At 44.1% G+C, this 23,078-nt stretch overlaps 1 protein-coding gene across 50 annotated transcripts in view; it reads right to left on the bottom strand.

Moving 5' to 3' along the window:
* Nucleotides 1–1,541: 1,541 nt before the first annotated feature.
* Nucleotides 1,542–23,078, bottom strand: part of PPP6R3 (protein phosphatase 6 regulatory subunit 3) — a 164,169-nt gene continuing 142,632 nt past the window's right edge. For 40 of the 50 annotated variants that reach the window (XM_063644343.1, XM_063644225.1, XM_055270654.2 and 37 more), the window contains 6 exons: nucleotides 20,180–20,301; nucleotides 15,872–16,025; nucleotides 14,400–14,506; nucleotides 12,894–13,044; nucleotides 6,346–6,465; nucleotides 1,542–3,039 (listed from right to left, as the gene is read on the bottom strand). In XM_063644343.1, coding sequence (XP_063500413.1) covers nucleotides 2,988–3,039; nucleotides 6,346–6,465; nucleotides 12,894–13,044; nucleotides 14,400–14,506; nucleotides 15,872–16,025; nucleotides 20,180–20,301 — 706 coding nt within the window. In that variant the 3' untranslated portion in view covers nucleotides 1,542–2,987. Of the gene's footprint in view, nucleotides 3,040–6,345; nucleotides 6,466–6,738; nucleotides 6,757–12,893; nucleotides 13,045–14,399; nucleotides 14,507–15,871; nucleotides 16,026–20,179; nucleotides 20,302–23,078 lie in introns of all 50 variants that reach the window. The other 10 variants (XM_063644315.1, XM_055270681.2, XM_063644314.1 and 7 more) reach the window with 1 other exon arrangement.

Below are 23,078 nucleotides of genomic sequence, written 5' to 3'. Positions count from 1 at the left end.
CTGACCCTAGAAGCTGAAGGACAATGAAACCCACCTGATTAAGATGCTCGACTTTTCTGAAGGTAAAGGTTTCAAGTAATAGGTGGGATCGAAATGGAAATTTAGAAAGGCTAGCAGGTGACATTATGGGGTTAAGTGAGCAAAAGTTAGCTAATGTTTATTAAACATCTACCGTAAGTAATAAGCTGTGCAAGTCTTTGAACTTGTTACTATTGTTTCCCCACCCAACAGAAAAAGCTGACACCAAGACCTGCCTAAGGTCACACCATCATGAGTGGCTGAGTTGGGCTGTGATGAGCCACCCGGCTGGAGAGCTCATGCCCTGGTTACACAATTGCCAGTGAGATGCCTGTGGGCCCAGCATGCAGAGGTGTGTACTCAGTGCTGTGTGAGATGCCTGTGGGCCTGGGCACGCAGGGGTGCATGCATGCCCAGAAAGCAAAAGGCTGTGCAGAGGACTTGCTAGGAGGTAATGATTAGTGAACATGTTTTTAAGCAAACAGGTGAAGGGAACATGCAAAATAAGGAGCTACGTAAGCATCACATCTTAAGAACCATTATGGAGCACCTGAGTGTGACTTGTTGGGCTGGGAGCCAAACAACATAGGTGGGGCAGGCTGCACATGAAAGTAGCAAGCTGGAGGCCCAGAGGAACCCTTGGAGCTATCCTAAGACTGAGCACCGGTGTCAGGCACCGCCTCTTCTGGGCACCAGGCTATGGCAGTGGGGAGGACAAGCCCCTGATCCCAGAGGCCACTCTCTCACTCAGTGCAGTGCAGTCTTTCTCACACAGGACCTAGTGTAACATGGGACCTAATGGCAGGACACATCAACCCATTAAAAGCCCAAGCAAGGTACAAGAGATTTCTAGAAACAAAAGAATCAGGCTTTATTTTTGTTATTTTGAATACACGTATCTGTTAGTCTCATAATTCAGTATGGCCGACACACAGAAATTAAAGTAGAAACAAAATGAGGGCACACTTGCTCCTGTCCTTGGCTTGGCCCCTCCAACCTCCAAAAGAACTGTCCTCCCCATTGTCATATTCTTTCCCTGCTACGAAAGACAAAACAAAATGCTGCCCCAAAGAAAAGTCCCAGAGGCTCTCTCCCTAGCAGTCAGTGGGATGAAGCAAGACACTGTTACCTTGAGTGGGATGGAGAAGCCACCAGGTCCATACCCACGGAGGCCACGTGTGCCACCAGTGGAGCCAAACCCTGGCCATGGCTGGCAAAACTCACCACCAAGTGAGATATTATCTACCAGCAATCCCCGAGGTCCAATGCCATTCAAGTCAGGCAGCCCTGAGGCAAGCAGGAGGAGCCCTGTCTTCTGGGGGTGCTGCTTCCAGAGGAGGCCCAAGGACAGTCTCTTAAGAGAGGAGCTCACCCGGGAAAGAGGGTTCCTGAGGAGGCGCGCAAAGGTCAAGGGAGCCACCCTTGCCACCTGTCCCAGGGCTTACTGCTGACTCCACTGTCCTGGAAGTGCTGGAGTCTCTACACCACTTAAAATGAAAAAGGAAATCAGAAATAAGGCATTAGACGTTTGATTCTTTTATTTCCATATGCAATGTAATGTTTAGGCACGCTGCTTGGGATGCTATTTCTAAAAAAATTGTTGGCCATTTTCCAGAATATCCTTTTGGTTTTAAATACTGGTCAGGAAAAACAAATGATGTAAAAATACGTGAATAATTTTCTATTACAGAAATGAAAAACTGATTTGCATCTAAAAGTGCAAGAGGTGAAGTAATTTAACCCTTTCACCAGACGATATGGCAATATACAATATATTGCTTCAGCTGTTTGAGAAGGCTGTGATGTATTTTTGTACTGACATAGAAAATTATAAATTACATTGAATTAGTATCCATAATCACTATATATATACATAAACCAGTTCTAAAAAAATACACTGGTTTAAATTTATGAGTGAAAACCTCACAAGGTACAGTAAACAATTAGCATGCTTCGGTGCCAGATTTTGATTTCTACTTTTAAAATACTAGCCTGTAAAATGAACGTACTCTAATTCCATTAGCAGCACGAGCATTTTCAACTGACTTGCCTAATAGGATTTAGGTCTGTTAAATATGCAGATTGCTCTGAAATGTTCATTGGTGACGCTTGTTAACAAGGTAAATTTTGGTGAATGGGTTAAAAGGCAGATGAACTACCAAACGAAACAAAAACAAAAGCCAAAAAAAAACCATAACACAAGCCATATACACTCCAAATAGTCTAGTGTTTCACTTGTAGGAATAATCATTTCAAGCAAACAAGACTTGAACAGAACATATGGCTTTACAATAACATCAATTTATCAACTATGATGTAGCAATAAATACTTAATCTCTACCAATAGACTTACATTTTTGATCCGTTTTAAACAAACAATACAGAAAACAATTACCAATCAAAAACTGGTTATAAAAAGAACACCAAATATTTCTTATTCAAAATCACTTTTGTAAGTTAGAACAACCAAAATAACACTTAGAGGGCATTTTCATTCTATAACTCCTTGTCAGCCTGGAAGAAAAATGAATTCATAATTTTGTACAAGGTGAAAAATGTATGAAAACCGCCTAATACTTTGGTCACACTAATAATTGTCAAATAGTTATGTTTCAAATACAATAGATCTGTGTATTCACTTTTATAAAACTATTCTTACAGCCATTTTTAACTATAGTATTACTACTATTACATGGGTGGCAAGATCTTATTTCACAGGCTACCCATTATTTAGAACAATACAATATAAACATACGCAAAAATTCTTGGTATTTGTCAATGTGCAATATTTTTACACTTCTGAATTTCTCTGTACAATGTCTTAGAATCTAGAATATAAAGGTTGCTGGTCCTGATCCCTTGCAGAGTGAGTGCAGCAGTGACAGCTTGGTGGGCTCCAGCTGACCCCTCCAGAGCCCCTGAGTGGTGGCGGTCTGCAGTCCTCAGTCAGCAGCAGCAGATGTCACCCGTCATACAGGGCCATTCACTGAAGTGTCACCTGGTGCGCTTGGCTGGCCAGTCCTAAGGAGCAACAGACAGCCATCGGAGGCACTTGCAGTAGACATATGAAAAGCAAAACCTACTTAGCTGAGCTCCCCAAGGGCAGGGAACACTTATTTTAACATTGTTTTGAACTTAGTAAGTTTTTAATAAAATCATATGTAAATGAATGGAGCTAAAGCTCTAGAAAAATCTGAGTGGCATCTAAGCTTCATCACCGGGTGAGCAAGCATTCAGCAAGGGCAGCAGCAGAGCAAATGCTCTGGGAGAACCACCCCACCACGGCCTCCAAGAAGCACAGGGAGCGGCTAGGTCAGTGGGGTATAAGCTGTGGCTTCCAGAGCCTTCAGGAGCTATGTGTTCATCGCTCCTTCAAGAAAGCTTTTATGTGACCCACAGATTGGAATCCACATACTATTTCACTTGGAAACAGGATTCTGCTACTAGGAAAGGGGAAAAAAGGAAATGAAAGAAAAGGTTTGCAAATAAACTACTGGAAAAAAAAGTGTCCACTTGAAGAACATGTTCCCACAAAGCAAATGTTAGGCTCCAAACTGGGAGGGAATAACAGGTGAGACAAAGTGTCCAGGTTTTGCCTTCCTGCCAAAATTACAACCTGAATATATAACCTATTCTGGAAGGCTTGACCAAAATTGTATCATCAAGCAGACTTGGGAAAGGGTGCTTAGGGCCGTAAATGGGATGCCCACAAGCACTTTTCCACTAGCATTCACAATTTACAGCTAGAATGCTATCCATGCCTTACACCTGCTGGTTATACAGTGAGCCAATAAGTCAGCTCTGCACACACAATCCACTCTGCTCACTTACATCTGATGGTGGCTCCACGTATGAGACATAGGAACCGAGACTTCTGGAACCAGACATAACTGGTATATAACTTGCCTTCACTTAACAAGCTGAGCGATCTTATAAGTAGATTTCTTAGCCCCTCTCAGTTCTGTTTTCTCCTCTGTAAAATGGGAAAATAATAACCCTCCCTGCACCCCACAGGGCTTCACTAGTATACATATGCAATAAGTACATAACGTGTGCAGCATGCTTAGCACACCAGAAGCACAAAGGACATGCTTGATAAAACAGCTGTGAAAAGTGAGATCATGTGGCAATGCAGATCTTTAAGTGTGACAGGAAACAGCGCGCCTGCCAATCCAAGGAACTGTGGTATCTGGCTGGGATAGGAACCACACAGGAAAGACGGGTGAGCTTCAATATCCCATGCTGTCATACGTCGCTGTAGAACACGTGCAATCTAGAACGCACTCTAGGTCTGCCCTAATGCCCAGTCCAACGTCACCTTCTCAGAGATCCTTTCCCCCACACCCCAGCTCACATGGACCCCTGTCTCTTCTTCATGGCTTCTTGATGAATGTGCCTCTAAGTATGCCCCGAGATCACTGGGTGTCCATGTGCTGCAGCTTTATGACCCGGCCTAGACCAGTGGCCACCACACACAAATGTGTGTCAGAGGGAAGAAGGACAGATGGACAAAGGCATGGACCCAAGTGATGCCCCTCTTCTTCCACTGGCTCACCCCATCTTTTCCTCCATCCCTTGGCCCAGCAGGTTAGGGCAGGGCTCTTCAGAGCAGGCATTCCCAGCCACAGAGGAGAGCAAGTGGCTTTCCCCTTATGCAAACAATTCTTCTGTGCTCAGCCAAGGAAATGACTCCAGAGCCTTGTGCATCCTTATGACAGAGAAACCAAGAATATTCCCCTGAAGCAACTGCCCCAAACTGGGATGGACCTGCACGATACTGCCTAGGCAGCCCTCAATATAAAGGAAATTTATAGGTAGAAATCAGAGAGCTGAGGCCGGGCGCGGTGGCTCACGCTTGTAATCCCGGCACTTTGGGAGGCAGAGGCGGGCGGATCACGAGGTCAGGAGATCGAGACCACGGTGAAACCCCGTCTCTACTTAAAAAATACAAAAAATTAGCCGGGCGTGGTGGCAGGCGCCTGTAGTCCCAGCTACTCGGAGAGGCTGAGGCAGGAGAATGGCGTGAACCCGGGAGGCGGAGCTTGCAGTGAGCCGAGATCGCGCCACTGCACTCCAGCCTGGGCGACAGAGCGAGACTCCGTCTCAAAAAAAAAAAAAATCAGAGAGCTGAAATAATTGATTGGGAATTAGACCTATAAAGGACCATTAAAAAATACATTGAAAATCCCAAGAAAGAGAGTGACTTGCCCAATCCGTAGAAGCAGAGTTGAGGCAGCTTCCCAGTGCTACAGGGCCACCCTGCCTCTTCCCCCAAAAGCCTTCATTAGAGCCAACATGCTCAAATAGTTCTTAATTTGTTTTATATGCAAAAAAATTTTTAATTACAAAAACAAAGGCTTTATTTTGGCTACGATTTCCACAGGAGGAACACAAACAGCTTGCTACACTGAATACAGGATTTTGGACCAACAAAGAGTGCTCCCTGCTGGTTCCCACTGGTTATGCTCTCTCAATGCTGGCAAGATTTGGGGGAGGATGGGGTGGGGTGGGGGGTTAAAACTTCTCTGAAATAGCTTTAAAGGTCATTTTATTCCTTATGGAAGGAATATACAATCTTAGCTACATTTGCTCACAGAAGTTAATTGTGGGAAGTGCTGAACAAAGCTTCCTGTGGCCCAGGGGCGTAGCCTCATCTTTGGGCCATGCTCAGTCTTGCTAAGGGCCTGGCATGGGCTCTGGGTGGCTGAGGCTTAGGCTGGCCCATCCCTTCTGACCACTGGCTCAGGCTAAGCAAAAAGTGACTAGAAACAAAACATCACATTCTAAGTCACACAGTTCTGGGAGTGGGCATTTCATACTTAAGATTATAGGGAGTCACTTAAGCACTAAGAATTATTTAGCTACATGTATGAAAGGGCTCCAGCAAGTTCTCCTTGTGTCACACAGGCAGGACTGTGGGCAAACAGGCACCATGATCTGCTCATGCCTGGCGGCTGGGTGACTTTAGTGGGGCCAATGAGAACTCAAGTCCTGGAGGGGCTTAATGTCACCCTCAGCTCAGTACCTCAACAACAAAGGCAAGGAGACCCCTCTGTTTGGAGCCACTTCTAAAAGAGCGAGTGACGTTAAAGAGTCTCTAAAAACTGGTTTTTGGCTTCTGCACGAAGGAGAGGAACTGCTGTTTCTAAGTTCTCAGCTCAGTCGGACTCAGCTCATTGAGGACTGAGAAAACCCTGTCCTGCCAGGTCAGTGGCTGAAGACTTGAGCACAGCTGTAAACGATCCCTCTAGTCCCCTCCCAACTCCCGGGAAGCAACAGGCAAGGTGAGGGCAGGGCCGGGGTGGTTTTGAGGAGGCGGGTGGTTACCTCTGCTCGGGACTGCTGCTGGGAGGCCGGGGCGTGGCGCACTTCACCTCTGCAGTCTCGGGGCTCTCCTCCGCGTCTTTACAAGCAGCATCTTGAGAGGTAGACAGTTTCCCTTCCTCACTGCAGTAAAGAGGATGACAGGCACATCAAACACCCTAGGGACCAGCACCTAGGCACCAAAGGATGAGGTCACATGCAGATGGCTCTGGAGTCATGACTGCCGTGGAGGCAAAGCGTCCTGGGACTGAGCATGCGCAGGGTGCACGATCACACAACCAGACAGTGACTGGGGAATCACAAAAGGAAAGGGTTGCACACAGGTGGGAACCAAAACAGGGACAATGTAATGTGGCTGGCGTCTGATAAAGAACAGTCCCATAACACTGTACATACCGATAGGATTTCAACACTCTGAAGCCCAGTGTGCAAAACAGAAAAAGAAATGTACAAGAGTTTCAGAATACTCCTAGAAATGAGGAATTTGGGGGAATAGTATGTCCACGACTGCACGTAAGCAAAACTGCAGACTCGGTGAAGGTGTCAAAGAACCTGTTTGAAGGAATGAGTCTTTAGTTAAAGCACTTTGCTTTGGGGGCCAAGCCCACCATTAAAGCAGCAAGACAGACCCCATCAGCTTGCTGGCTGGAAGCCTCAGTCACATGAGGTCACCATGTTGACTGCATCGGATTTCACGGCTCCTCGAGTTGCCCTCGAACAATGTGTAAGAAGCACAAATGCCAGAGGGAGAAGAGGGGGCCAAGAGCTGATCCTAACGGCACAGAGGATTTGGGGAAAATGAGACCCAGAAGGATTGTTTTTCCCCCTTAGATGGTTCTTGGTGGAGAAAGACACAAGAGACACTTTCCTCAGCTCTGCGGGCTAGAAATTTAGACTCTGCCTATTCAGTCTGGGATTCCCCTTTTTACGTAATCACAATGGCACTAATAAGAGTGAAAGGTCCATCACTCAGAGCTGATTCTGTCCTGGATTTTGCTTATGAAAAACCTCTTATTAGGATGCATTCTTGGATCGTTTCCCAATAGTTCCAAGCAATTTATAAGTAGGAAAATGAGTTAAAATCGTATGATTTAGTGCTCATCTGAATTACGTGGTTCCTTCTTTGTAAAGTTACTCTTCTTCATCCCCATTCTCCACTCCTTTCCCTTCAAAGCAACTAATATGTTTCTAATTCTTTAAAAAATAGTCATAACATAATGTGTATTCTGAGTCGCTAACTGGGATGGATTCAACTCTACATCTCATTGTATTTACCTCTTAACTCAGCAACTCGGGGAGACCCACTGTCCCCGCTGACTGTGGCACAGCACCCGTGGCGTGCACCTACCACTCCACATGGCTTCTCCCAACTAAAGCTGCCCTCCACCTCCACACTTCCACGCAGGGTGCTGTGACGACCATCACTGTCCACAGCCCCTGGCAGATCTGTCTGGGCATTTCTCAGTACTTGACACCCAGGAGTGAAGAGTTGTAGGCCATTCATTTTTCTACCTACAAAGAACCCCACGCTACTACCCAGAATGACTGCCCCGGTCTGTATTCCTCATCAGCAGGCCACCAGGGCCCCGCAGGCTGCAGCCCACCGCCACTCAGCATCATCCACCTTTAACTGCTGCTCATGTAAGAAGAGTATCAAGTGCTATATTGTTATCATTTATAATTCTCTGATGAGTTGTGAGCATTTCTTTTTATTTTTTTTTTTAGCTTTTAAGGCTTGTCTATAAACTTATCTTTTACCAATATTCTGATTTGGGTTTTCTTCTTCTTACTAGTTTATAGGAAGTCCTTGAATATATAATGTCAGTCTCTTGTTGATTTAGCTACTACAGATGTTTTTTTCAGTTTGCCATCAGCCTCTTAATTTTGTCTGCAGCATTTTATCAACCAGAAATTCTGAACTTTAATATAATCTAACTGAACTCTTTGCATTATAGTTTCTGTTTTTGAAGGCTTTTTTGTTTTGTTTTGTTTTGTTTTAAAGAAGTCCTGCCGAGGAAGGAGGCTCACTTGAAGCCAGGAGTTTGAGACCAGCCTGGGCCACAAAAATAAAAAAAAAACAAAAAAATTAAGCCAGGAGTGGTGGCACACAACTGTAGTTCCAGCTACTTGGGATACTGAGGTGGGAGGACTGCTGGAGCTCAGGAGTGGGAAGTTACAGTGAGCTATGATTGCGCCACTGCATTCCAGCCTGGGCAACAGAGCGAGACCTCGTGTTAAAGAAAAAAAAAATCTAGATTAGATACAGACTGACAGATGATAGATTAGATAGGCAGACAGACAGACAGATAGATAGATGACAGACAGATGAGATAGATACAGAAGTCCCTTTCTGCCCACAGGTTAAAAAGACATTCTCTATTTCTATTATTAACCATCATGAGACTCTGGCCTCTGGCCTCATCACTTAACTCTAGTGCCTCAGTTTCCTCACCTGAAAAGCTGGGATAATAATCCCAGTACCTATCTTATAGGGTTCCTAAGAATAATCCATGAGTTACCACACATGGAGTGTGTAGAGAGCAGGGCCTGGTGCACAGAAAGCACTACATGTTTTTCTTACTGTCTTTTAATCCAGCTGGAGTTGTTTTAGGATGTAGATTAGGGACGATCTCGCCTGACTTTTCCTTTTGGTGAGCCAGCCCTTCCTCTCCCCTCCCCATTATTAATCCCTCTATTTCATCACACTGACACCTGTACCTGTTTGGACACTAATATCAAAACTGTTCCAATCACTGTGACTTTGCAGCATGACTGAGTATCTGGCAGGGCAAGTCTCTTTTTCAGTCTTCCCTTTTGGTTACCTCTAAGCAATTTGGGAACCTTTATTTTTCCATATAAATGTTAGAGTATTAAGTTCCTTCTAAAAATCCAATTCAAATTTGGATTGAGACTGCGTTAAACACTAACTTCAGGATGGCAGATGTCTTTGCAGCATTAAGCTATGCCATGGTTTCCACTTGTCCAGATTTCTTCAAGTTTTCTCTATAGAGACTTGGGTTAAGGTCATTCCTGAATAATTTATATTTTGATGTATTTTGGAATAATACCTTGCTTTTTATTTTATGTTCTGGTTGCTTACTACTGATGAAGAAAAAGACTACTCATTTTTTAAACTGATTTCTTACTCAATAGCTTTACTGAATTCTTATTAGTTACAAGTTTGCTACTGACTTGGTTGTAGGTAATCATTACCACCCGCAAAGAACAACAGTTTTATCACTTCCTCCTGATCTTTACCTATAACTCTATTTCCTTTTCCTTCCAGGACTGCCTAACACTGGCAATGAAAATGGACATCCTTTAAGGCTTCGTCTTAAAGTGAATGCATCTAAACTTTCCTCATTAGGTATAAGTTTTGCTGTAGCCTTTTGGTATTGGTATTTAACTTATACCAAGTTAATGAAATTCATGGCCAGGCACGGTGGCTCACATCTGTAATCTCAGCACTTTGGGAGGTGGAGGCAGGTGGATTGCTTGAGCTCAGGAGTTTGAGACCAGCCTGGGCGACATGGTGAAACCCCATCACTACAAAAAAAAAAAAAAACTACAAAAATTTGCTGAGCATGGTGGCGTGCCTGTAGTCCTAGTCCCAGCTACTTGGGAGGTTGAGGTGGGAGGATGGCTTGAGCCCAGGAGACAGAGATTGCAGTGAGCCAAGATCACATCACTGCACTCATCTTGAAGAAGAAAGAAGAAAGAAGAAGAAAGAAGGAGGAAGGAGGAGGAGGAAAGAAGAAGAAAAATAAATTCACTTCTGTTACCGGTTTTCTCAGAGTTTTAATCATATATAGCTATGGAACCTTATCAAAAAAAAAAAATCAAAGACTGACTTTCTGTCTAACACCATATATGGAGATTAAACTGACAGATTTCTCTGACTTTGAGCCATCCTTGCCTTCCAGGATAAACCCTAACTAATCATTATAAATTATTTTTAATACACTATTGGATCCAGTTAGCAAATACCTTACACAGGATTTTTGCATTCAGTAGCCTGTAAGTGGCATGAACTGATCATTTTCTGTAATTATCTTTATCTGGTTTTGGAATTCAAATTTCACTGCCCTCATAAAATGAGCCGGGCAGGTTTTGTACTTTTTCTATTTTCTCTAACAACTTAAGATAGGAATTAGTAGACTGGTGAGCATGAAATAGTATTTACTTACTACTGTAACTGACAGGTCCCATTTACTCTGGATTTGGTTTGCTCCTTGTTTTCCTCCACAGACAGCTGCTTGTTTGCATCCTTTGCCCATTTAAAAAAATTAGACTATCTCTTATTGATATAAGGTTCTTTCTAATATCCTGCCTACTGGTTCTTTACTGGTTGTGGCTTGTCTTTTCATTTTATGTCTTCTGGGATATTAGAAATTAAAGTCAAACTTACCAATATTTTCCTTTATGGTTTGGCTTTTTATGGTTAAAAGATGCCTTACACCCAAACTGTAAAGATATTCTCTTTTGTTGTCTTCTAAAAGCTGTACAGTTCATGCTTTTCATATTTATGTTGAGACAAAATATCTAATTTTATTTTTCTACTATGTGGATAATCACTATTTACTAGTCCACTCTTTCCTCACTGAATTTGGCATTCTAATGTAACAAGTTCATGTAGTGGAGGGGGTCTCTTTGTAGAATTCTTTGCCAAAGCCATACCATCTCAGTAGCTTTACTAAGTTTTGTATTCGTTTTTGTTTGAGACAGGGTCTCATTTTGTCCCCCAGGCTGGAGTGCAGCGGGGAACACAGCTCACTACAGCCTCGACTTCAGCACCCCCAAGTAGCTGGGACCACAGGCACACACCACCACATTCAGCTAATTTTTGTATTTTTTGTAGAGACAGGGTTTCGCCACGTTGCCTAGGCTGGTCTTGAACTCCTGGGCTCAAGCAATCCGCCTGCCTAATCCTCCCAAAGTGCTGGGATTACAGGTGCAAGCCGCCACACTCGGCCAGCTTTACTAAGTCTTGATATCTAATATGGTGAAGCCCCTCACTTTTTTCTTTAAAATGTTTTTGGCTATTCCTGGCTTTCTTTGGTCTTAGGACTATTACAATCAGTTTCTCAATTTCCATGAAAATCTCTATTGGGGTTTTGATGGAAATTTCATTAATTTCATAGACTAACTTGTTCAGAAATGCTAAAAATATCTTCACATTGATAAACATGGCAAATCTTGATATTTATATTCAGGTCTTCAATATATTCAATGAGATTTTAAACTTTTCCCATAAAGGTCGGAATTCCTAGTTATAGATAAGGTTTTACATTTTTATTAAAAACAAACAGGCACATATGGAATATCTTATATTGATTTATAGGATGCAAGTGATTTTTGTATGTCTCTAGTAAACCTGCTAAACTTTTCTATTAATCCTTATCTATAGATTCAATTGGAATTTTTATGTATAAATCATAGTCTATAAACAGCGACTATTTATTTATTTGGTATGCTGCCATTTGCTAAGCCACGAGCACAGTGCTGAAGACAAATAGCAACTGTAGGTCCCACTTTCTGGTTCTTGTCTTTAAAGGGAATACTTCTAATGCCTCACTGTGAAGAATCAAGTCTACTCTAGATTTTCTAGAGATACTTACCAGTTTCACCTATTTACTTTCTATTCCTAGGCTGCAAAGAAAATCATGAACAGCTTTAATTTGTAATCGAATGCTTTTCTCCTTTTGTCTGTGAATTACTCTAAATAATTTTTACCATGTACACATTGGTGTTTACATTGTGTCACTGGAGCACATATCCTTGGTCATGACTTTAAAATACATTGCTACATTTGGTTTGCTAGCTTTTAACTTAAAAGTTTTGAGAATAAATGCTCATGTATGAAATCAGTCTACAATCAGTTTTCTTCTTTCACTCCTTGTTTTGTAGTGACCTCGCAATAAGCTGGGAGGCATTCCTTCTTGTAATGGCTGGAACAGTCTCTAACACTAAAGCTCTAAGCACAGGCTTAGCTGCAGTCCTTAAGTTTTGACACACATTTTTCCCATTATTCTCTCAGTCTTAGATTTTTAATATCCATTACAATTGCTTTTTTGAGTTTAGAAGTCAGGTTAATTTCTAAGTGTCACGTTCTTTTACAGCTATCATTTTGCTACTAAATTTTCATGACTGCATTATGTCCAGAGATAATCATCTGTATATTACTGAAAATAAGTAAAGGTTTTTGTAAAACCAGTCAACCTGAAACTGGTTTTTATGGGCCATGCTCTGTAGCCTGCTACACAAGCCAATTTCTATTGTGATTAAAGATTTATTAATTCTCATAGTTCTATCAAACTGCTAGATGTAAAATACAGTCTTCTGAACACATTTATGGCGAAAAAGGCACTTAGGGGCCTAAACTCTCCATCTCTTCATTAAGATTTATTGTGTTTAATGGAGACAATAGAAAGACATCAAGCTAGTATCTGAACATTCATTTGAATCAAATTAAAAATTTTAATGTTTGAGGTTTCTGCCCCACCATCCTCCCAATAACCTGAAGCTGCCAGCAGGATCTCACCCCTGGTTACCTTTTGAAGACCGCAGTCTCTGTCTTGGCATCTACAGTGAGGCTGAGCGTTTCCTTCATGCCGCCATTCATCACTGTCTCAGTTACCTTGTCTGTACTTTCTGCATCCTCCTCTCCGTCAGAGCTGGCTTCCATGGCCACACTGCCTGGCACTGAAAAGAACACAGCTGACAGTCACACACCGCAAGCCGGAAAAGGAACTGGCACCCCACCACTGTACAAACCCATCTACCCAATGTGACATCTACTGCTTGAAGAAAAAAAGAGTGAGATGGCTTCTGCCTGCTGTTGCCTGGGCCACATTCTTGATGGGCACAGACTTCTTAAAGATGCCCACTAAAGAGGGGTTTCATGGGTTTTCTTTACTAGAGACTAGCAAGTCCCCTACATCCCTCCCAGCTCAGCGTCCACTTCCATACCCAGCGTCTCCCAGCAGACACATGTGCTCCTAATTGTTCCAGTCTGGGGCAGAGCAGCAGTTACACATTCTACCCTCTACTCACTTGGGCTCTATTTGCTTTTCTTTGTTTTAAACATTACTTTCTTGTGGTGTTGCTGGTGGATTGTTTCTTTGTTCTCTAATAGGAAGCCACACAGGTGATGAGCCTGGCTGAGGTGAGGCTTCCTGGATTCAAACACTGACATCAGCACTTCCTAGCTGTAGACTACTTGGACAAGGAACCTCATCTATCACCTGAGTTTCCTTATCCAGAAAAGGGGATCAGTGCACCCACTTACAGAACCACTGAGGAGTAAAATGGGGGAATCTGTATCTAATGTTCAGGAGGATGATGAAACTGGCATTAGTTATTGGTTTTATTCCTTTCCCTTGCCCCTGGGAAGGAGGGTTCTCACACCCTCTACCTGCACCTCATTTCTTTTTCTAAGAACTCACTCCTTGAGCCCACCTCATGATTCGTGCCCTCCACATCTTTTTGGTTCCCATCACACTCCCTTTGCTAGCATCCCCCTCCTCCCAAAGCCCTGTCCATCAAGGTGAAAAACAGTTCAGGGCCAGTGCAAGGAACACATGTGACTAGGTAGAGTAATAGGAAAACCCATGGAACTTTAGAGATTCCAGGGACTATTCAATCTGCTTATAATGGTGAAGTGAAAATAACCAGCCCCACAGCTCTAAACAAACCCAGATACACCCACATGCTTGAGCAAAGAAAACTCCAAGGGACAACTACACACAGGCTTGGCTGCACACGTCTAATTCCAGTTTTATTCACCCTGGGTACTATGGGCTTAGGCCTTCTTCCCACTAGACCTGTTTCCTAATCTGCACGCTGCATGCCTGGTAACTTAGAGCCCTTACTCTTTCCGGAGTCAGCATGCTGTGGTTCTAGAAGGACAGGCACAATTTCTTTCATCAGCTGCCCTGTGGACATCAGACCCACCATCTCACTCCCCGGCTCCACTAGCCCCTGAGCCTGAGAGTCAGGTCTGGTTTGACAAAGCAGCCACGTGACCTTGGCGTGTACCCAGGCCTCTCTGCACACACCTTCTGGCTGCACTGCCAGGGCAGCCGCACTGGGAGTCAGAGGGTCCATGGGTTCAGTGCTGGTTTCCATTTCCACTGGAGAATTACTCCTTAAAGAATCTTTTGTGCTTTCAAAAAAGAGAAAATTCAGATATTAGCAGCAGGGAATGGTCCTCAGTTACCCTATGATTCACAATAAGCCTTTACAAATAAGTTTTTGTTAGGAGACGTTAGCATCTGTGTAAGAGTCACTGGGTTACAAACTCCAATGACCCATGGATCTAAGTGCCAGTAGCTGTTTGAAGAAGCAGATGGGTGTGGGCAGGCAAATGTTCTGTTAAGCCAGCAAAGCAGTAAGAGAGGGACTTTGTAAAGCATTCTAGACAGGCTCATCATGTCCCAACCTCTCATCCCACCACAGTCACTGGAGGCTCCCAGAGCTTGAACAGCAAAGACATACACTGTGCAATGGCAACAGTATTTATCAGGTTGACTGGTTTTACAAAAACCTTTACATATCTTCAGCCACACTGCCTGGGAGAGACTGGCCCTCTTAATGATATTTGTTGTTGGAATTGTGGAAACATAGTAAAAAACACCAAATGCCTGAGCAGTAAGGGGTGGGGGCGAGGGAGATCATTACACTTCCTCATTTATCCCTCACTCCCACAAACTCAGAGACGTGCACACAGAGGGTAAAGAGAAGCAAGCTGCTTCAATCACACCCTCAAGTAACCAAAGGCTCTTATCCTCGGGTTATAAACAGACCAAAAAAAGGAGGAGGTGGAAATGTATGTCCTGTACTGAAAAGCAGGGTAGACGAAATAACTCATTATTTTGGAGACATTTTTCACAAATCTCACTTGTACCTCTGAGTAGTAACTTAATGCTATTACTATGGTTACTACAAAGCAACATGGGTTTCAGCTTATTCTTTGGTTTGTCTAAGACACTAACTGTCAGCCCAAAACAGTTTATCTCCTATCTTCTGAGTTACCAATGATTGGGAGCCCTTAATTGACAGCACTGGACTAGCTGCAAGTGAACTATAAGTTCATATTATCTACTGAATTCAAGATCCATTTTGTTTTCCTGCCACACCCCACACGGAGGTGCTGTGCCTGTCAGGATTTCTTGGCTTCACCTCATTCCTGTTCTCCTCAATTCTGTCCTGACAGCTCTGTGAAGCCAGAAAAGCCCATGGAGATGCATCTTCTGCTGCATCCTGCTAACTCCCTCGGACCGCATCCTCACAAGCTACTTTGTTCAAGAACTACTCCCATTTCCAATTAATCCAGGAGGAAAGGAAAGGAAGATGGTGATTGTTTTTCTTACAACACAGAGCTGTGTCAGTATGCTGATGTTTAATCTTTTTCAGGGCAGTATATTCAACTTGGAAGTCAGTCAAGGTGAAGAACACATGTTAACAGCAAACACCTGACCATTCCCAGGTCCCCCGTGGAAGGGTGTAGAGACAGCACATGTTCACTCACCTCAGGGAAGACGTGAACTCTGAAAAAGAAGCCCAGCCCGTCTCTTTAGTTGGCATTGGCTCCTCTGTGCTCCAGACGTCAGATCCCACAGAGTCCAACGGAGCACCGTGGGTTGTTTCCATTGGGACATCAAAGTTAGCTGACCAGTTGGGTGCTAAAAACAGGGAAGAAATTTTATTTGGAAAACACTTCAGTCGTTTCATGTACCACAAGATATTTATCAAAAACACATTAGCAAAAGAGACTGGAGCTGTGGGAGAAAGACACTCTCACCAATGAGGGCAGGAGCGGGCAGGGCACAGTCACCTGGAGAGCACTCTAACAATGCCCCCACATTCTCAAACCTCCCATTTCTTTTTATTATTGTTATTATTATTATTGTTTTTTTTTTTTTTGAGACGGAGTCTCGCTCTGTTGCCCAGGCTAGAGTGCAGTGGCACAATCTCCACTCACTGCAAGCTCCGCCTCCCGGGTTCACGCCATTCTCCTGCCTCAGCCTCCAGAGTAGCTGGGACTACAGGCGCCTGCCACTATGCCTGGCTAATTTTTTGTATTTTTAGTAGAGACGGGGTTTCACTGTGTTAGCCAGGATGGTCTCGATATCCTGACCTCATGAACCGCCCGCCTCAGCCTCGCAAAGTGCTGGGATTACAGGCGTGAGCCACCGCGCCTGGCCTCAAACCTCCCATTTCTAACAACTGTTCCAAAAGAACTACTACACAGAGATTCAAAGCTACATGCACAAAGAGAAATTAATGTTAATTTCCTAGTTTTGACAAATGTACCATGGCTATATTCATACTCGAGGAAGCTAAGTGAAGGATATATGGGGACTTATATCTCGGCAATGTTTCTATAAATCTAAATTATTCAAAAGTAAAAAGGTTTTTTCTAAAAAAAGAACATGTTGGTTATTCAACTCCAATAAACTAGAAACAACCTTAATGCTTCTCAGTCCAGGTCTGGCTGCACTTCGCGCATTCTGTGGGCTCCCTGCAGCGCACTGCAGTTAGTTAGGCTTCCTAAGTCCTGCAGAACCAGGTCTGGCCTCAGAGGCTGAAGCAGCAGGACTTGCTTGGGCACACTTAAGGTCTATGGGGCTCTTCTTACTATGCTGCCTGCTGGCCAAGTTTGGGTCTAATCTGCAGGTCTCTCTTTAAATGTCACCTCCTCAGACATGTGTCCCTTCTGATGAAGTCAGGTCGCTGTGGATCTCGTCTAACTGCACACCATGCTTTTCCTTCACAGAGTGCTGAATCCTCAATTCCTTGCTGGGGACAAGCCGGATGTGGGAACCACTGCATTCCATCAGGGATATTATCATAATTAGGAATCTCTAGGTTGCAAGAAGGAATGCTAGGGAACCTGGTGTAAGTTATTTAAGGGCTTATCCCAGACACAAGTGACTAAGAAGTACCTGTGTAGAACAGAAATGTTCTGATTTTAAAGACAGACTTGACTGTGACTTTGAGCAAGGTATTTGACTTCATCTGTTTGATTTCATAATGACTATTCACTTAGCAAAGATCAAAGGAGGGCTTGCATAGAGTAGGTATTTAATTAGGGTGCGCTCCATGCTTCTTGACCACCTACCTGTGTGAGTGTCACAGGGCTCCACTGACACCAAGAAGGAATAAATGCTTGAATGTTTGAAAATCTCACCTGAAACCTCCAAAAAGTCAACTTGACAGATATTTTTGCCTGCCCACTCTATGCAAAGCTCTGGAATCATTCCATCTGAGTTCCACTCTACAACTAAATTATATTACACACAAATGACTTTTCTGTTGTTACCTCTTTGAGATAGTCTTTCCCAGATGAGCTCCTCAGAGTCCGTGTAACATTTTAAACGATTCTGAATGTCCACAAAACCTCCAAAAGAAGCCACAGAGACTGGTGGAATGGCAGAGGCTCTCTGGGGCAGCCCTGTAGCCCTGAGGCCCTGAGAGAGAATCTTCCCCAACCCTACCCACTTGTGCCTCCAGAGATCTGAAGATGCAAAAGCAGTCTTTCCCAAGGAACGCAGAAGCAGGAGGCCTGGTTCCCTGCCACACTTAACCCCGGGAGGTAGGTAAACGTGAACCTCATACAGGGTGCTCGCCTCCTCGCTCCTTATCCCTACACCCAGGCCCACAGTCACAGCAGCAGCAGCAGCACGCAGTCCAGCCAAGTGTTTGTTTCCCTCCCTGTCACTTAACCATACCCAGCCTGCTAAAAGAACCAAAGATTCCAGAATGTCATTCAGCCTTCGAACAGAAGGAAATCCTGTATACACCACAGCAGGGATGAACTCTGAAGACATTATGCTAAGGGAAACAAGACAGTCACAAAGACAAATACTGTATGATTCCATTTTTTGAGATCCCTAGACTAGTCAACCCCAGAGAAACAGAGAGTAGAATGGAGGCTGCTAGGGACTGGGGAAGTGGAAATGAGGAATTGTTTAATGGGTACAGAGTTTTAGTTTAGGACGAAAAAGTTTTAAAGATCTGTTACACAACAGTATGAACGTACTACTGAACTGTACTTTTTTTTTTCCCCCAGACGGAGTCTCACTCTTGTCACCCAGGCTGGAGTGCACAGCACGATCTTGACTCACGGCAAGCTCCATCTCCCAGGTTCAAGCAATTCTCCTGCTTGATACATACATACACACCCACAAGTGGGTGTATGCCACCATGCCCAATTTTTTTTTTTTTTTTTTTTTAGTAGAGACAGGGTTTCACCCTGTTGGCCAGGGTGGTCTCGAACTCCTGGCCTCAAGTGATCCGCCTGACTCGGCCTCCAGAAAGTACTGGGATTACAGGCCTGAGCCACTGCACCCAACCTTGAACTGTACATTAAAAAAACCACCACCACCACCAACAACAAACCCTACAGATTCCAGAGCCAACAGATCAGGGCATCTGCCCTGTCTCCTCCTCACACCTCCCTGCTGCCTGGAGCCCATCTCGCAGTTCTCATTATTTCTTATGCATTAACAGTTCAATGTCTTCATGGTTCTCCTGTCTCTACCATGCGTTTTCTTGTCCATTTTTCACTGTTGCCATGAATGTCTTGAAACAGATCCAATAACGATCTTCTTAGTCAAATCCTCAAGGGCTCCCTACAACCTTCGGAATACAACTCTTGATTTGGCCTCTGGCCTTAGCTCCCGCCACCTCATCCCCGAGCCATGCAAAACAGCAGGTTCTGGGCATTCGGATTAGTTGTTTTCTCTCTCGCATGGGCAAATCCCTATGAGTCCTTCAGCCTCACACCCACCTGCCTCTACAAAGATGCCTAGTGGAAGGCTCCCCCTTCTAGCACCCTGTCCCCATTCCCCTGCACTGCCCATCTGCTTCCCCAGCCGACCCCAAGCCCCTGGAGGCACTGTCTGTGGCCCGTTCACAGTTACAGGCCTAACACCTGGCATACAGTAGGAACTTGACAAAGGCATGTTGACTGAAACTGAATTACGGAGAGAAAAGTCCACTTCCTCCTCCTGAGGGTGGGCTGGAAAAGGGGCAGCAGAAAGAAGATCTCTCTTCTTCCCCCATCCCCAGTATCCTTATCTGCTACATGTGGCAGTTTGCTAGATGACTGATCTGGTCCCATTTAGCTCTGAAGTCACCACAAGGTCCACCCTAGCTGGGCTTCAGCCTCTGGGACTGAACACAAAAAAGGCCTTGAGGGGCAATCAGAGACTGGCCGGACTTGGGGCAAGCCCTGCTATCAGCCCATACGGCTCCTTCACATGAACGTTTGTTTCCCAAACCTTTAGAAGTTTTTAGAGTATTTTTAAAAGGCCAGCTAAATCAAGTCTTCCTAACAAGGAGCAGGGCACAAGCAAGCACTCAGCTGGACAAGTTTCAAGGCTGTGAGCTTCTGAAATCAACTACGAAGAACGCACTGAAATGCTTGTTAAGCTAAGGCTGCGTCCCCTGGCTGATTCCACTCACGAAGCCACACAACACAACCATGTCCTCCTCTTCCCACCAACACAGGGTCTTTTCCTTCTGCAAGAGCACAAAGGCCACACAGCCAGGAGACTGACCTAGCAGCGGGCTCTGTCCTCCAGCCACACCCACACAGCTGACGTTCATTTCCTACCAGGAAGAGGTACCTTATCCACAAACGCATTCTGTGCTCCTTCCCTGAAGCTGTCTCTGAAACTTAAACCTTCAAGAGGAATTCACTTGACAACACGCTTCAACCCAACCTTTCTTTCAGAAATCGTCTCAGATGCTGTGAACTGCTCCTTTGCCAACTGTTCACAATACCTAATTTCAACACAGGGCAGCTGATCTGAAGAATGAATACACTTACGTTCACTCAGGTCCACCTCCATTTTATCCTCCGTATTGGCACTGCTGGGTTCAAACAAGTCTTGCTTTGCTCCATCTTCTTCTTCAGAGTCTGTACTTTCCTCACTGTCTGTACTCCCCGAGCTAAGGAAAAAAAAAGACCCAAGTATTTAACGCTGCTTATCAACCACCAGCTAAATCCAGAAAATTCTAACAGTCATCCAGCAACAAAAGATCCTGTGGTGCTTCAGCAGGATCACGTCTGAGCATCACGTGGTCAGGATGCCAGGGAAGACTCAGCTTTGCGTGCGTGCTGCCCAACCTCACACTAAGCCTCCACCACAGGAGCACGTGGGCTCTGCTTAAAGTGGAGGCCACAATCTAAGAACCACCTTCTCGAAGGGGTGGAGGTGTTCATTTCACTGTGGTGTTCATTTGTACTTTCCTAATGACCAAGGAGGTTGAGCATCTTTTTAAATGCTTATTTGCCATCCTATATCTTAACCTCCATTAACTGTCATTTCACACTTTTGTGCTTTTTAAAAACTGAACTGTCTTTTTCTTGAGTAAAGAGATTTCTTAACTCTATACACAAGTCTTTTATCTAATGTGTCATTTGCAAATGTTTTCTCCCAGTGCATGGTTTGTCGTTTCATTCTATTAAAAGTGTCATTTGAAGAGTGAACATTTTAAATTTTGATGACGTTCAGCTTACTAAAATCATTATTTTATGGATGGGCGTGGTGGCTCACGCCTGTAATCCCAGCACTTTGGGAGGCTGAGACGGGCAGACCACCTGAGGTCAGGAGTTTGAGACCAGCCTGGCCAACATGGCAAAACCCCATCTCTACTAAAAATACAAAAATTAGCTGGGTGTGGTGGCGGGCACCTGTAATTCCAGCTACTCCAGAGGCTGAGGCAGGAGAATCACCTGAACCTGGAAGGCAGAGGCTGCAGTGAGCTGAGATCACACCACTGCACTCCAGCCTGGACAATAAGAGCAAAACTCCGTCTCCAAAAAAAAAAAATTATTTTTATGTATTGTGTTTTTGGTGATACATCTAAGAAATCTTTGTCTAACTCGGGCCGGGCACGGTGGCTCACGCTTGTAATCCCAGCACTTTGGGAGGCCGAGGCGGGCAGATCACGAGGTCAGGAGATCGAGACCGCGGTGAAACCTCGTCTCTACTAAAAAATACAAAAAAAAAAAATTAGCCGGGCGTGGTGGTGGACGCCTGTAGTCCCAGCTACTCGGAGAGGCTGAGGCAGGAGAATGGCGTGAACCCGGGAGGCGGAGCTTGCAGTGAGCCGAGATTGCGCCACTGCACTCCAGCCTGGGCGACAGAGCGAGACTCCGTCTCAAGGAAAAAAAAAAAAAAAAAAAAGAAATCTTTGTCTAACTCAAGGTCACAATGATTTTCTAAGTTTTTTTGTAGAAGTTTTATAGTTTAATGTTTCACATTTGGGTCTAAGATTCATTTTGAGTTAATGTATTATAGTAAGAGGTATCGATCAGTTCACTTTTTTGAATATGGATGCCTGATTGTTCCAGCACCATTTGTTGAAAAGACTATCCTTTCTCCACTGAATTGCCTTTTGCCTCTATCAAAAGTCAATTGTCCACATATGCGTAGGCCTGTATTTATGGGCTCTCTATTCTGTTCCACTGATCTATGCCCTACCTTCTTGCCCATACCATACTATTTTAACTATTGAATAAGGTAGTGTTTGTCCTCCAATTTTGTTGTTCTCTGTAAGAGTTGTTTTGGCTATTCTAGATCCTTTTCATTTCCATATGAATTTAAGAAGCAGCTTGTTAACAGCTACAAAAAAGGCTGGAAGGATTTTGTTTGTGTTGAATCTACAGATTCAACCTGGGGAGGAGAGCTGGCAGCTTAGTATTATAATATTGAGTCCTCCTACTTATAAACATTTACCAAGTTGTCTTTATCTCAGCTATGCTTTAGGCTTTTCAGCATACAGGTCTTGGACATGGTTTGTGAGATTTGTCCCTACATATTTAAATTTTTTCTCTTTTTAAAAAAATAGAGATGGGGGTCTCCCTATGTTCCTCGAGCTGGTCTCAAACTCCTGGGCTCAAGAGATCCTCCTGCCTTGGCCTCCCAAAGTGCTGGGATTGTAGGCATGAGCCACCATGCCCAGTCATATTTAATACAGTTAATAGTGTTGGTGCTACTATGAATAGTATTATTTAGTAGTTTCTCTCTCTCTCTCTCTCTCTCTCTCCTTTTTAAGAGATGGGGGTCTATATCGCTTAGGCTAGAATGCAGTGACTACAGGTGCAACCATAGCGTGCTGCAGCCTCAAACTCCAGGGTTCAAGGGATCCTCTTGCCTCAGCCTCCCGAGCAGCTGGAACTACTGGCATGCACCACTATGCTCCACTTGTTTAGCAATTTCAACCGTTTGCTGCAGTATGAAGAGGTACAATAATTATATTGATCTTGTATCATGCAGCTTTGCTAAAGTCATTTTACTTGTTCTAGTAGTTTTTTGGTAGATTCCAGCAAATTTTCTTTTCTTTTCTTTTTTTTGAGACAAGAGTTTCGCTCTGTCGCCCAGGCGGATCACCTGAGGTCAAGAGTTTGAGACCAGTCTGGCCAACATGGTAAAACCTATCTCTACTAAAAATACAAAAATTAGCCAGGTCTGGTGGCAGGCACCTGTAATCCCAGCTACTCGGGAGGCTGAGGCAGGAGAATCACTTGAACCTGGGAGGTGGAGGTTGCAGCATGCCAAGATCGCACCACTGCACTCCAGCCTAGGTGACAGAGCAAGACCCTGTGTCAAAAAAAAAAAAAAAGCTGGGGTATTTACCAAAAGTCTTTATGTTACTGATTACTAATTTCATTCCATTTTGGTCAGAAAATGACTTGAACCCTTTGAAATCTGAGACTTGCT

Source organism: Symphalangus syndactylus, chromosome 1 (genome assembly GCF_028878055.3).
Source record: "Symphalangus syndactylus isolate Jambi chromosome 1, NHGRI_mSymSyn1-v2.1_pri, whole genome shotgun sequence".
Taxonomy (NCBI): Eukaryota; Metazoa; Chordata; class Mammalia; order Primates; family Hylobatidae; genus Symphalangus; species Symphalangus syndactylus.
This window is presented reverse-complemented; position numbering and strand designations above follow the sequence as displayed.